This window comes from Haliaeetus albicilla, chromosome 28, assembly GCF_947461875.1.
Source record: "Haliaeetus albicilla chromosome 28, bHalAlb1.1, whole genome shotgun sequence".
Taxonomy (NCBI): domain Eukaryota; kingdom Metazoa; phylum Chordata; class Aves; order Accipitriformes; family Accipitridae; genus Haliaeetus; species Haliaeetus albicilla.
In genome coordinates, this window is record NC_091510.1 from 17,110,833 (window position 1) to 17,124,558 (window position 13,726).

Here is a 13,726-nt window from a genome sequence, read left to right on the forward strand (position 1 = left end):
TCTGGGTGGGCTGTGGCACCACAGCAGAGCAAGTGACACCCCCAAGTCATAATGACCCTGGTGTCGTGGCCCCCCAGCAGGAAACCTTGCTCGTGCTGGGTCTGCCGGAGCCGTTGTGCCGGCAGAGACCGGTTGCTGTCAGCTGCATGATCTGCAAACACCCTTGCAGAAAACTGCAAGGGAGTAGTTGTGTTACAGTGGCATGTCTAAACTAGCGGTTGTTTTTAAATTTTTTTCTTTAACAGTAATTGAGCTGTGTTAGCTAGCTGGATTTTAAGGTGCTAAATTGTTGATTTGTTTGGCTTTTCATATGTTAAAGGGTTTGTCCCCCCCACCCCCAAAGAGCCAAGCTAATGGAAAAAATAGTATTGCTACCTGGAAGAATGGTACTTTCATCCTCTACCATCACTAGTTAATACTCTGGCTGGTTTCTGTTGTTCCCCGTGTATCAGTACCATCAAGACTAACACCAAGGCTCGTCCCGTGGGGTAGCAGTGATTGAACAGAGTGACCTGTGGATCCCTCCAGGCAGGGTAGGTCTCTGTAAGCTGCAGAGTGAGTAACAAACCATGCGTCTTTACCAAGGAGAACTTAAAACGCAGGCTGAGCCTCTGCTGTTTCCTTATAATAGCTGAGGAGGTGTTTGTGCAGGCCAGGGCAGTGCCGTGTCCTGGAGCTGCATGTGGCTTCAAACAGTGATTTTCAGTGGTGACCCAAGAGCTAAATGCCCCACTGCCACTGCTGCTCATTGTCCGTCCCATTAATACACTTCTCTCAGCAAAACAACTCATCATCCCCTTTGCTTTTCTGAGTGCCAGTAAACTCAGCGGCTCCCTAGTCACCTGCCAAAACCTTTGGCTGTCTCTGTGAGACCTGGGCTTTTTTCCTCTACAAAACCTGGAAGCAAGCTAAGTCAGCACAGTGCAATACCAAAACTTCATGTTACACAACAGGAGGAGACTCTTCTTCTTGTGTTTTCTTAAGTTATTTTAAAACAGATTGAAAGCTGCCACAGAAGCCTCTCTCCACCAGCATGCTGGCTGTCTGTGGAAACTGGGTTACACATCCTCTGGGCTGTGCAGGACCCTGAGTAAGGGAAGACCTTTGCCATCCCTGCCTGAATTTCTTAGCTGGCTTTTGTGCAGTGGGGGACAAGAAGAAATACCCAAAGTAGGTCACTGGACACTGCAATACAAAGGCTGCCACCATGGGCTGATCGATGAGCCCGCTAATGAACAGTTGCGTTACGGCCTCTTTCCCAGCGTGAAGAACGAAAGCCCTGCTCTGAGCCGGGGTGGGCAGCGTGCCTGCCCCCCATACCGCCCTGCACGGCCCGACATCTGTCCCCTGCTTCTCCTCCGGGCAGATGGTAGTCCTTGACCACAACCAGTGGTGACTTTAAAACTGGGGCCTTCAGCTGTGGCTCCTGCCCTTCTTATTTTTTAAGCAAGGATTGGAAATGCGTCCCCACGTAACTCTTCTCCCCCTAAACCTGGGTAAGTTGGGCAGCATGGCAGGCCTGTTTGGGCAGCCACAGTCCAAGCCCAGGAATCATCCTCAACAGTGTCTGATCTGTGGCTGAAGGTCTCTCGTACAGCCACCAGCCCGACGCTTGCAGCCCCCCAGTTCTTGGAGCCAGCCGCAGAGGCATGTGTATTGCCACCACCTCCTCGACAGAAGGTCACTGAAGATAAACTTCACCTGCGGCACTCCTCCCCAGCATGATGGCATCCCTTTTTCTGCTGCAAGAAATGGCCCCAGATAGACTTTCTTTTCACTCTGGGACTGTATTTTTAAACTGTGGAAGCTGGAGTGGTCTTTTTCACCTAATTTTTTTCCTGCGGGGAGTGGGAGGGTGGTGGCAGGGTGCTGGCCGAATGGGTGATGGGGGAGTCCCGCAGCCAGCGGAAGCGGGGTTGGCCGCCCTCTATGGATGCTCAGGCAGAACCGTGCGAGGTTGGTGGCTCTTTGTGGGGGGTCTTCAGGTTCGGAGAAACTGGGGCAAGCTTATGGGGATGGCGGTCTTTAAGTTAGGAAGGAGCCTTCCGCGAACAAGCACTTCTTCAGGCCAAGACGGTCACAGGACATGATGCAGGGTGGGATGTGGGTGGCTGGGGGATTCTGATTGTTTTCCCTTTATGTGGAAGGTAGATTGGCAATCCATGTTAGAAGATATGGCGGTTTACCCAGCAAAACTACACACACACAGACAGAACTATCGTCTTTATTATAAAGGTACACTACGAGGAACAAACCTGAATGTATACTGAAGCTTGTAATGGTACATGCCAAAAATGTACAGTACTATACATAAAAGTGCATTGTCACAACAGATTAACAGTACATTTCTCTTCCAGAACTGTGAAATTTTCATGTTTTTATTTGTTCTTCGAGAGTGGAAGGAATGCAATGGGAATGCAGCCATACACAAACAGGGAAGGATGCAATGGAAATGCAACAGTACAAGAGCAAGGCTAAAGCTCCTCTAAAATTTAAAGGCACTTTCACATGTACATACTACAGATGTACATTGACACAATTAGGTAACAGTCAACAAGCAGGAAGCTACCAGTACTGCAATTTATCAAACTTAACAGTAAAGGACAATACTGATTGGATTAGGTGTGCAGGAGTTACCCTTTAGTATGTCTGTAGTTGTAGCGGTCTTTCCTGTTACATATCCACTTACTATACTTTTAAGTATCTATAATAACCATCAAACTACACATTTAACTGTGTGAATGCACTAAATGGATGCATTCACTAAATGCACTGTTTCTAATATTTTCTTTTGCTAAACAATTTCTAATATAAGCATTATGGAGTCCAGTACAGTTATTTAAACATACAAAATTCCCTATGCAATTTAAAGATACAGGTATCCATCTCAATTATGCCAGGTGGGTTAATTTAAAAATGCTAGACTAAAACTGCATGTAAATGAAAGCTGAAATTCCAGTTTGTTCCACTGATTCTAGGAAACTGGGGAACTACTTGAAACTATCTTCTGGTCCCGACCCAGTGGACAGACTCTACAGACCAGCGTGGGGCTGTAGCTGGGGCCGGCCTGGCGTAGGCCCTTGCCCTGGCGTTAGGACTAGGCAGTTCAGTCGAGAGGGCCGGAGGTTCACTGACTGATGCTGCACAGTCCGCTGTGGGGGATTAAGACTTTGCCTCTAACCTAGACGTGCGTGAAGTCTGCGGCTGGACTGAGATGGGTTTGCAAATACCGGGAGCAGTTTGGCTCTCAGAGGCAGTTCTTGGGGTACTTTACACACCCGGGGCTTTGCATTACCTATGTACAGGGTGTAAACCAGAGCAGGAATAAGTCGCTCCTAAGTAACAACAGGAAATCGCTCCTGTCACCTCAGTAATTATGCCTATCAAATTTTGTCACTACTCTTTTCCTCCCAAACTCAATTGCTTATGTATAGCGAGCGATACAACTTCAATCTTTCAAGGGGAGAGATCTTAAATAATACGTGGAAAGACAGATTTTACAGTTGTACTCCTGTAGGTGGACCACAACAGATTTTTTTTTCCCTGTCTTTTTCACTGAAACTTGTTTTATGGATTGGATGTCAGAAAATATATTCACAGAAATAATATTATGGCTTACTGTTGCAATGTGCAAAACAGCTATATGTTTAGTTCACGCCTAACAAAGTTTAACAACAGAGCGCTAAGCAAAGTGGACGGTCGTCACTCACACAGACATAAGAAAGGTACTGACTTCTATCATTTAAAGAAAAGGGGGAGGGGGGGAAAGTGGTGATGGAAAACTTTAGTCAGCTTGAATCTAGGCTGTAGAAACTCAGCTGTCTGTCCTGTGAGTGACCCCAGCATCGCTGGCAGGAGGTAGTCCCTCTTCAGAGCGTCCCGGTCTTGCTGCTGTCAGCATAACCGAGGACGTGCGCAGTGTTTGTGCTGTGCAAGGCAGCGAGCGGAGCTAGCTCAGCTTGAAACTTTGACTATTACAACTCAAATCATGTCTTTAATTGGACACTGAGCAATAAAGTCAATGGGATACTTTGCTGAATTACTGTGTAGTTGATCCTTTTAATCGCCTATCAGCCTGCCTAATGGACCAACAGGTTCACGTACTCCCCAAAGCCTGGCTCGCTCGACTATGAACTTCAAATGAATTTAGCTTTTGTGAACAACGTGGTATCAGGGAATGAAAGTCTAGCTTCATGGGAAAACGTACACTATTACAGAGGGCAGCAAAAGGAGTTTCTAGATACTATCCTGGAGATGTGCTTTAGCTGTGACCTGGAATGCTGCTTTTTATCGGTGAGAGCAATGTGATCTCCAGATCCATCCCGCGCTTGTCTCTAGTGAGACTGCCAACAAGAAAGCTAAAACTTGGTGCCAATTATGAGACTTGTGAGGGTTTGGTGGTTTGGGTTTTTTTTTTCTGGTGTGTCTTAAATAAGAAATGTGGCCCGAGATGACTTAGATATTCCACACAGACACTTAATCCTCACGTGCTAGATTTCAGCTCTCACTAACCTGCTTGAAATTTGGTTTGGTGACCCAGAAATGAGAGGTCCCACCTCCCCTGACCCTCCCGCCCCTTAGTTTTGTGCAGGATCTCTTATTATATAGCTACAGTAAGACTGTGAAGTATGGTACAACATGGCAAGCTGTTTGTGATCCGTGCTGTTTTTATTACAAATGGTGCAGCATCAGGTTTTCAAGTAAGTCTATGTTTGTTTTTTAAAATGATGCACAATTGTCCAGTTTGTCTTTTAATTGAAACCATACAAAATACAAATGCCCATGTTAATGTAGCTAGTTTCAGACAATACATTCAAAAACACTGAAAAACAAAGGCTCTCCAGTTACAAACATGAACAAACGATGTTATGGAGCCCTGACTTCTATCGTTAATCCATCCCTTTCCCTAGCATACCCCAGCCGGGCACTGTGGGTGGCCGAGCTGTCTACATTGTGCAAGATTTGTCAGCTGGACCCTGGGAAGGAGGGGAAGGCCCTATGCTAGGATTTGTTTTTGGAAGAACAATAGGTTTTGGCCTAAGAGCAGGAGGTTTCAGCTGCACTCCCATTCTAGGGGCCACCATGGGCTTGAAAGTACTCATGGTGTCACTGGAAGAACTAGTGCTACGGCGGATCTGAGGCTCGGAGCTCCTTAAAACGACGCTGTGGAGAGGGCTGAGCGACTCTGTGGAGGTGGCAGGCGTGGGGGTGTTTTTCATTTGTTCCAAGGTGTCCAACACGACGTCAGGGGCATGCTTCGCCGAGCTCTGCCGCTCCAGCTCACGGAGCTCGTTCAGTGCTGTGTTCATTGTCTCCTCGATGTCCTGGGTCAGAGCACAGAGACAGCGGCACATCATTCGAATTGCTACTGAATGCAAAGCACCGAAGGAGCAAGGGGAGGGGGGCAAAAAATGCATGAATTAATTTGCCAACCATCCTCTCTTTGATGAATATCATAGTGCTAAAACCAGTTTGCACCAGATTTATTTGAAAGACACTATGACTGACAAGATGGCAGCTTTGGCTGAACATTACAAATATTTAACCTGTTTACAGGATGGAATCAAAAAAGTCAGTTAAACCAAAACCTGCAAGCCATTTTATTAAGTAACTGTCAGGACAATGGACATTTGCTTAGCAGTGATTTTGACTGTGAAGATTTCTGTCATCTCTTGGGTACTGACAGCTGTAAAGATTTTAGTCCATTTGCGAACTCTTAGCTAACTGCTCCCTTCATCCAGTGCCTCAGGTGTTCGGGATCTGCATTCCCTCACACAAATTATAAAACCTGGTTTTGTAAGGAAATAAAGCTTGTGTGTCTATCAGCTCTTCTCTCCTCTTGTTTCTCCAAGTTAAATCTTGAGCAGAAGAAACTGCAAGATATTGTTCAGTGAGCTTATGTAAGACATTATTTTTTTCATCAGGATTTCTGGCACAAATGCTAAAAGAATGCACCAAGACACTAGTTTACTACTTTTCAGTGGTATTGAGATACAACTAAGGTTAAAATATCTGGTGCTTACAGTGACTTTAACGTAATTTAATCGAAGTTTGGGTTTTCACTGCTGAATGATCACTAGCCTAGGCATAAAAAAAATAGCTTAAGACAAACAGCACTGTATGTGGTTCCAGGAAAGTAAATAAATAACTTGGAGTAAAATAAAACAGTAACAACACTTAGACCTTCTAACTCTTAATACATGGTTCAGCTTTCTGACCCAAGCATGACAGTCCCTTCTATCTCCGCTGGAAGCGAAGTTTGAAAGCAAGCATTACCAGTACATTAAATTTTTAAACAGGAGTGCCAGCGTTACTGTAAAATACTTTTGCAATCATATTGTACCCTCAGGGTGCTCCCAGTAATCATGTTATCCTACCTGGACAAGACATGAGTTCTGAAGACAGCGATATCTATTTGCTCAAGAGCTGTTACCAGCTCTGTACAACAGACCAATTTGATGATCAGGGTGCTCCCTATTCCATCCTACTCACCTCTTCACTGCCAGTAATGAGACTGGTGATTGTTCACACAGGGATAAGAAGGGCCACGATTTAATGCAGGTGCAATGTCTTGCACATTATGTTCTTAGGCACAACTACAAGCATCAAATCAACATACAATATGAATTATATATGAACTATATGAAAACTATGTAAAATCCACAAGACCCTGGAATGTAAATCTGTGCTTTGAATGGCAATGGTCGCTACTAGCCAGAGGACTTTTCTGCATATCATAATACTGAGAAATAATTGAACACTACTTACACGCAAGTTAGAATAGACCAGCCTTCATCAGAGCACAGCGATTTACGTAGCTGTTGTAATCATATACTATCCTAGTGTTCTGTGTGGCAGAGGCAACTTCATTACAGTATAACGGGAAATAATTTCTTTTTATTGCTTCTGCAATGTCTGTTCCCCCTTGTGCTTCTTCTATCCAGGATCCCTTAATGCATCTTCTTTCACACACACTCTGTTTAGAAAGCTAAGTAGGATATTCTGCACAGACACTCCGACCAGTGTATGTACTCTGTGCTATGCTATTCACTGAGACTTGCTCCTCAGAAAATCAGAGAGTGACATAAAATAAAAAAGACACAAACCTGAGCTATTGACTCTGGGTCCAGTGGTTTATGGTCATTGAAACCTGTATACTGACCAGATGATGTAGATCTTCTAATTGGAGGGCTATCAATCTTCTTTAGAGAATCGTGCCTACTGATGTTAGTGAGACTGCCATGTCCGGGTCTACGCCGCCTTTCAGGGCTGTCAGCATTGAGGTTGCGATTTTGAAGGAGGGCTCTGGGACTGCAGTGAGTTGCCAGGTTGGGGGAACCTAGATCCACGGATGAGTTGGAGAGAGGGTGAGGTGGATGTACTGGGCAGTGACCATCACTGCTCCTGCCAGGGCGTCTTAGAGGAGGTGGAGGTTCTGATCTCTTTCTTTGCCTGCACCAACAAAGAAGTGATTATGGGACAAGTTGTAGTGACCCACCATCAGCACATGGAGACGTAATTGCTGTGTTAGCCAAGCTGTGAGCAGTACTACTGGAAACACGTTATGCTCAAGCGTACCTTCCTAAGTACACGTCAGAGTGACGGTCAGTGGGAGAGTTCATGTCCTTGGATGATGACTTGTCCTCAGTTATGGGTCCGCTGCTGGCCTCACTGTCTGCTTTTTGGCTCAGTGTATCTGAGAAAGTGTCATCCCTGAACAGAACACACATGGTGAGATAAGCAGTCAGTGAGTTAAATGTGACAGACAGCATCTTGGCACTCCCAGATTTTAATCCCCTTAAGAAAAGCAGGCATATTATAATGCACTGGAGCCCCTCCATGTCTCAAAAAATTGCTTACAATCCTTCTGTTTACTGAGCTCTTTAAATTTCGAGTGCAACCTTTCTGTGAAGAACTTTGTCATCCTTGGCAAAGCACATGCTTAATACTGTGAAACAAGAGTTCAGGGCTGCATTTCTCCAGCCCTTGCTATTGTGAAGTTAAATGTCAGCAATTGCTACAAAGAGATAGTCAAATTAAAATAGGTGCAGCAGCATCTGTCTCTTAATGTACTGGGAACATAACCATAAACAAAGTAGCTTAGCCTAGTAGTAGCTTTTGATTAAGAGCTGTCAATTCAGGCGATAAAGACAGAGGCATCCTGCACAGAAGGCAAATGTTTAATCTATCTGAGCTTTCAAACCAGTGTCCCATTTGGAAATCACTTTGTTAATTGCTTCAGCATGTTTTTACACCCCACAAAGAACCTAGTCACACCAGACACTGCTTACATATCCTGCACCACTATGTACTGGTGAGGGACAAGGCCATCAATTCCGTTGTGCCTTCCTTCCCACCAGTCTTCAGATGCTCGGTGATAGAGCAGAAGGGAAGCTCCTTTCTTGAAAGAGAGTTCTCGTGCAGATCTTCCAATGTAGTCAAACTTGGCTATAGCTTCTATGGGCTCGCACTCTGGGTAGGGAGGAAAGAACAGATATCAGATTCCGCCCTGGCTTATCTGCTCATTTTGGTTCCATAAAACTCATTTATCGCATTTTCTCAGTGCTCATTCTTATTGAGCAGAGCTGACAGAGATCAGCTGAGCTAAGGCAGACTTTAGGCAGTAGCTGTAATACGTCCCTTACAAAGAATAATCAATCCATGCCCTGGGTATGAAACATCTTCGCAAGCTGCAGAAAACATAACGGTATATTCAAATGTTACAAGAGCTGCTGCTGGGAGAGAGGCCTCTGCCTCCTGCTGCAAGGGCTCCTTCATGGCTGCGGTGTGGGACGGAGGTCAGGCAATGAAGACCTCCGAAAGCAAGATGAACAAACTCAGAGGAATAATCAGAGGCCCGAGAACCAGTGTGATAAAGGAAAAGTAAACGGGAGTGCCTTTGACATCTGCAGAGGCAAAGGGAGGAAGACAGGATTTCCCTGGGCTTGAGTAGGGATACTCTGCCTAATTGGACTACGAGATTTCTGTCTTTTACATGACGCGTGTGCAGACCTAGTGAAAACCTAGTGTTTTACACAACACCGAAACCTAGTGCTTTAATCTCCTTCCACAACACCCTTTTTGAGTCATGCAGATGGCTCCAGACCGCCTAATTCTCCTCCCCAGGGGCAGTCCCTGTGTGGCCTGAAGTCGCCTAAGGCAGCTCTGCCTGCTCCAACATCCCGGGTTCCTCCGGTTTCTGCAGGGGAGGCTGGTGTTTTCTGAAGTCAAACATTGGTTACAGCAGTCCTGGCTGATCTTCTGTCAGTATGCTGGTAAATTCAGCCTTACACTGGTAATGGACTCCATCCTGTAACCCATGCTTGGGTCAGAAACCGACTGATGTCAGTGAAGGGCCTCTGCTGAGTGTCTGCCTGCCGGCATCTTCAGAGCTGTGCCCAGACATCAGTGAAACAGCTATGATTTTAACAACATCCAGTTTCTGCTGCACAAAACAAAAAGCACCTGAGCTCAAACAGATTAAAATTTGTCATCACAGTCTCAAAACATAAAGACAAACCTGCAAAATACAGGTTTAACAATCACACACTTTGTTGATACCAATAACTCAGAGTCCCTGAAATGACAAATTTCTTTACATAATTAGAGCAACGTTTAGATGGAAATTAACACCTGCGCTAATGACTAGCATAGCAACTTTCTGTCTGGTGCAAATTAAAATCGCTGAGGTTGTAATTCCCCAAAGAACCAGGCTGATAATAAAAGCCACTGTCCCTTTATGACAACATTTTGCACAGGAATGTCTTTTTAAAATTAACTTCATCCTGCAGCAGAAAAACATAATGATAGCACCTTTACTGAAGTTATAGTTTGCAGCTTGTTTTTTTAATAACTTGCCCAGCCTGCAGAAGGCTGTCCTGTGGTTTGCTGTCTCTGCAGTCACACTAAGACCTCCTGTCAGTGACAAACTGCAGAGAGTTTAGGAGTTACGAACTCGGAAACTTTCCAGAGATGGCATACAGTGGTATGGGGAATTCACTGTTACAAATGCAAAAGTAATGTACGCTGGCAGAAATTACTTCAATTATATAAACGCAAATAAAAATTTAGCAATAACAGTATTAATTCCTGAAAATGCATCCCTACTGGATGGCTCACTGGCAGGCATTCCCTGGTGGGTGGGTGGGGGTGACAAGTTTCTTAGTTTTATGTTTTTAAGCAAAGAAAATGTAAAGATGACATGGAAGGAAACATTCAGGAAAACTGGGAAACCTTTAATGCTGGTGTGTATATTCCAATATACAATCTTGTTTTCATTTCTAGATACTCTCCCTACAGTCTCTCTCTAACAGAAAGTACACATATGACAAAGCAACTATAGGCATGGAAAGACACTATTGCCAAATGAAAAGAAATAAAACTAAACATGCCTGTTTATCTTGCACTGTGTTTAAGAGGGCAATATTAAATCAAATGGCAATAATGTAACACTGACAAAAGAATGCTGTTTTTACACATATCACGCACGTTGCTTGTGGAATTTGTTATAAGAAGGTATTACTGGGAACAGGTAGGATTGAAAAGGAGAAGACGTTTGTATGAACACACTGTTCTCAGATTGTCAGTAAGTTATGGGTTATGGAAAAGTGGGTCAAGAATTCAGAAACAAAAGCTCCCAGGTTTCAGACAGCCAGTCACTCACTAATAGGTAATACTTTAAAATGCAAAAAACCCCAACCAACAAAAAAAACCTTTAGAGCAAGTAAGAAAATCCCAAATTTCCTGTACATGTTTTCCTTTGACATTCTCTGAAGTTAACTGATAACGGTCACGGGTACTGGATTGATTGATAAACCCCTACACTGATTAGCTATGGGATTTCCTGTTTCTCTGCTAATTTCAACATACTGTAGTATATTGACCATACAGTATCCCACATTTGAGTATACAGGTCTTTTTATTTACAAATTAATGGACTAAACTAGAAATAGTTCTATCTCCCTCAGTGGAATTACACTAATCCAAGTGTGGTGCACGATGGAAATCTGGTTTTTGTACCCTTCCGTCGCCTGCAAGACTCACATACTTTCTCAGAGGTCTGAAGGAAGTTGCCCCACTGGAACCAGCGGTACAAATTGGTAATGTACCCATAAGGGATGTGACTTTTGAGACACGTTCGTTAGATTGCCTGGATAACAAATCCCACCTCCTCAGGGAGAAGTGCCCAGTAGATCCCACGCAGTTTTCTTAATAGAACCAAAAATAAGTTCAGACAGGTTTTACTATTTTGAAAGGGGCATATTCTTTCTTGAATGTTGCTTTTATACAGAGACAACTTTCCTACAGCAAACAGTACTGAGACTGTACTTAAATAGTAATTCACCTTGTTACGGGTCAAGCCTTAATAGTTAAAACCAAAGTACCATGACAGTTACTCCTAGAAATAAATGCATTTTGTAAAGTTAAGCCATTTAATATCAAGGTTACTGAATGACAGAGAACCTTTTCCAAAAAAGCAAAGGTGATGAAAGCTAAATTTGGGATCTGTAACTCAAATTCTGTGTGGTACTGAATGTCTAACAGTCAAACTGACAGCTCGGAGGGAAATGTAATTGCACAGCTCTGTCCATACCTGGGGGCATTTGCCTACAACAGCAAGAAGTATTTGATGACATATAGGATCTCACCAGCTATCATCTCTAGTGACTCAGGCAATGCTATGGAAGTGAAAAATTAGGACAAACTGAAGAACTGTGGGAAAAGCTTCTGCTACTTGGAAGAGCAGAAAGGACAGAAGAAACATAAGTGCTATTTTAATTTTGGGATTGGAGTGCTAGATGTAGTACTAACCCGCCTGCAGAGGTGATGGCACTGAAGTGGCACTGCATTGCCCTCTACACTTCAGGGCACAAGCTAAGGAAAAGAGGGGAGACCAACCCCTGCATTTTTTGGGGGGGGGGGGCGGGGCGTTGCTGGTGTTCTGCTCTGCTCTGCCTCAGTTCTCCCAGATGTACCCTGGCTGTAGGGAATAGAGTATGTCCTTGAACTCCCTGGGAAGACGCTATCTCCCGATGTCTTTATCCTCTTCTGCACCCCATCAGAGAACAGCAGCTTTGCTATTTCAAAGTCCTGTCCTCAGAACAGCAGTTCTCTGACTGGGGAACAGCAAAAGCAAAGAAATGTTGCAAGGTGTTGACAGAACAGAATCTGGCAAAACATCGATCACAGCATGCACTACTGAAAAGCAGGAAAATTACTATGTGTCGGGGACCCAACAATAACTTAGTGTCTTACATGTCCCTGTAATTTTTCTTTCAAGCAGAACTGCCATCTCAATTTTTACACTATGAGAAATCTAACAGTATGATATTAATTGTATGTATGTTTTCCCAGGAGAAACCCATCTGTTTAACTTCCTCAGGAAATTCTCTTACTTCCTTTGAAAACAAACCTAGTCACCCTTTTCCATATGCTTCCAACAAGAATAAAAAAATCTCCAGTAAACTGAAGGTAAAGGATATATGCTAAAAACTGCTTCAGCAAACCATGAACAATATCCTTTGAATTTTACTGGAGAGGCACTTTCAGGTAAATGTTCTTCTGCAGCAAAATTACAGATAGGGTTTTTTTGTGTCTCAGCTTGATTACAAATGTTCTGAACTTCACAAATTAAATTTAATTTCCAGATTTAGGAGAAAAAAGAAACTTATGTGTTTTCCTTAACAGGGATACTTTCTGCACATTTAAAAAAGTGAAAACACTACAGTAAAATGCATCTCCCTCTCCTTCCCTCTTCTCTTTCCAGCGATCAACAGAAAAACATGAACACCAGTAAGCTTAGGAAAAAGAAGGCAACTTATATGCTTAAAATTAAGGAGTTATGAAGTATTTATATGCTCAATTATAAGTTCCAGCCTTCTTTTTCCAAAGCTACCAGACTTTACCTCTGCAGACATAATTTAATTTTCAAGTTTTAAAAAGCCCGGTTGTTTTCTAAATTGTAGTTAAACATTCCTAGTGCTACTGCGCCGGCCCCTACAGATGGGTTTATTCTAGTAGGCACAGAGAGATTCACTTGCAGTTTAACTTTATACAGCAAGTAATTCTTATAACAACAATAACTAAAGTGGAAAAATAAAGCCTTTTGCTTTTGATCACAGCCTCTGGATTATGTTTCAATAACCCTGTAATGCCCATGGGGTTAGCTGCTTGGTCTTCTGTATGTATACAACATTTTAGTGTAAAACTAATCAGATTTTAAACATACACCCCTCCCCCCTTCATAGAATCTGCTTCTTCCATGTTCTAACAGGGAAATACATAAGTATCATGTGTCTGATCAATACAGCAGCAATGCTGTGCCTCCCTTTCTCTGCACACACAGCTGGCAGTGATGCATCCAGCTTATAATCAATGAATCAATCATATTAACCCTCCCCCCCCCCCAAATACTCCAGACCCTTTAGCAGAAGCTTTCTTTTTGTCCACCACAGGTCAATCAGTGACTCTCATGAAGTTCAATCTGCAAACTGAAAAATTCTCATCTATTCACATCTGGTGTCAAGAAAATTTTTTAAAAGGAATTGTCCAAAGGACAAACACATGAATGTATGTGCAAAGAGATGGTGAATGCATTGAATTTAAAGCCTGTAACCTACATTAGAAAAATGTGCTATTATAGTGGAAAGCTGTATCCATGGAAAAAAATGGGTTAGAGCTTGCAGGCTGGGAACCGAAGACCAACACTGTGCTGTGTGCGATCCAG

General features: G+C 43.5%; 1 protein-coding gene across 3 annotated transcripts in view; it reads right to left on the minus strand.

Moving 5' to 3' along the window:
- Positions 1-2,208: 2,208 nt before the first annotated feature.
- Positions 2,209-13,726, minus strand: part of SRGAP1 (SLIT-ROBO Rho GTPase activating protein 1) — a 155,355-nt gene continuing 143,837 nt past the window's right edge. For all 3 annotated transcript variants that reach the window (XM_069773496.1, XM_069773494.1, XM_069773495.1), the window contains 4 exons: positions 8,292-8,472; positions 7,579-7,713; positions 7,107-7,452; positions 2,209-5,324 (listed from right to left, as the gene is read on the minus strand). In XM_069773496.1, coding sequence (XP_069629597.1) covers positions 4,947-5,324; positions 7,107-7,452; positions 7,579-7,713; positions 8,292-8,472 — 1,040 coding nt within the window. In that variant the 3' untranslated portion in view covers positions 2,209-4,946. The remainder of the gene's footprint in view (positions 5,325-7,106; positions 7,453-7,578; positions 7,714-8,291; positions 8,473-13,726) is intronic.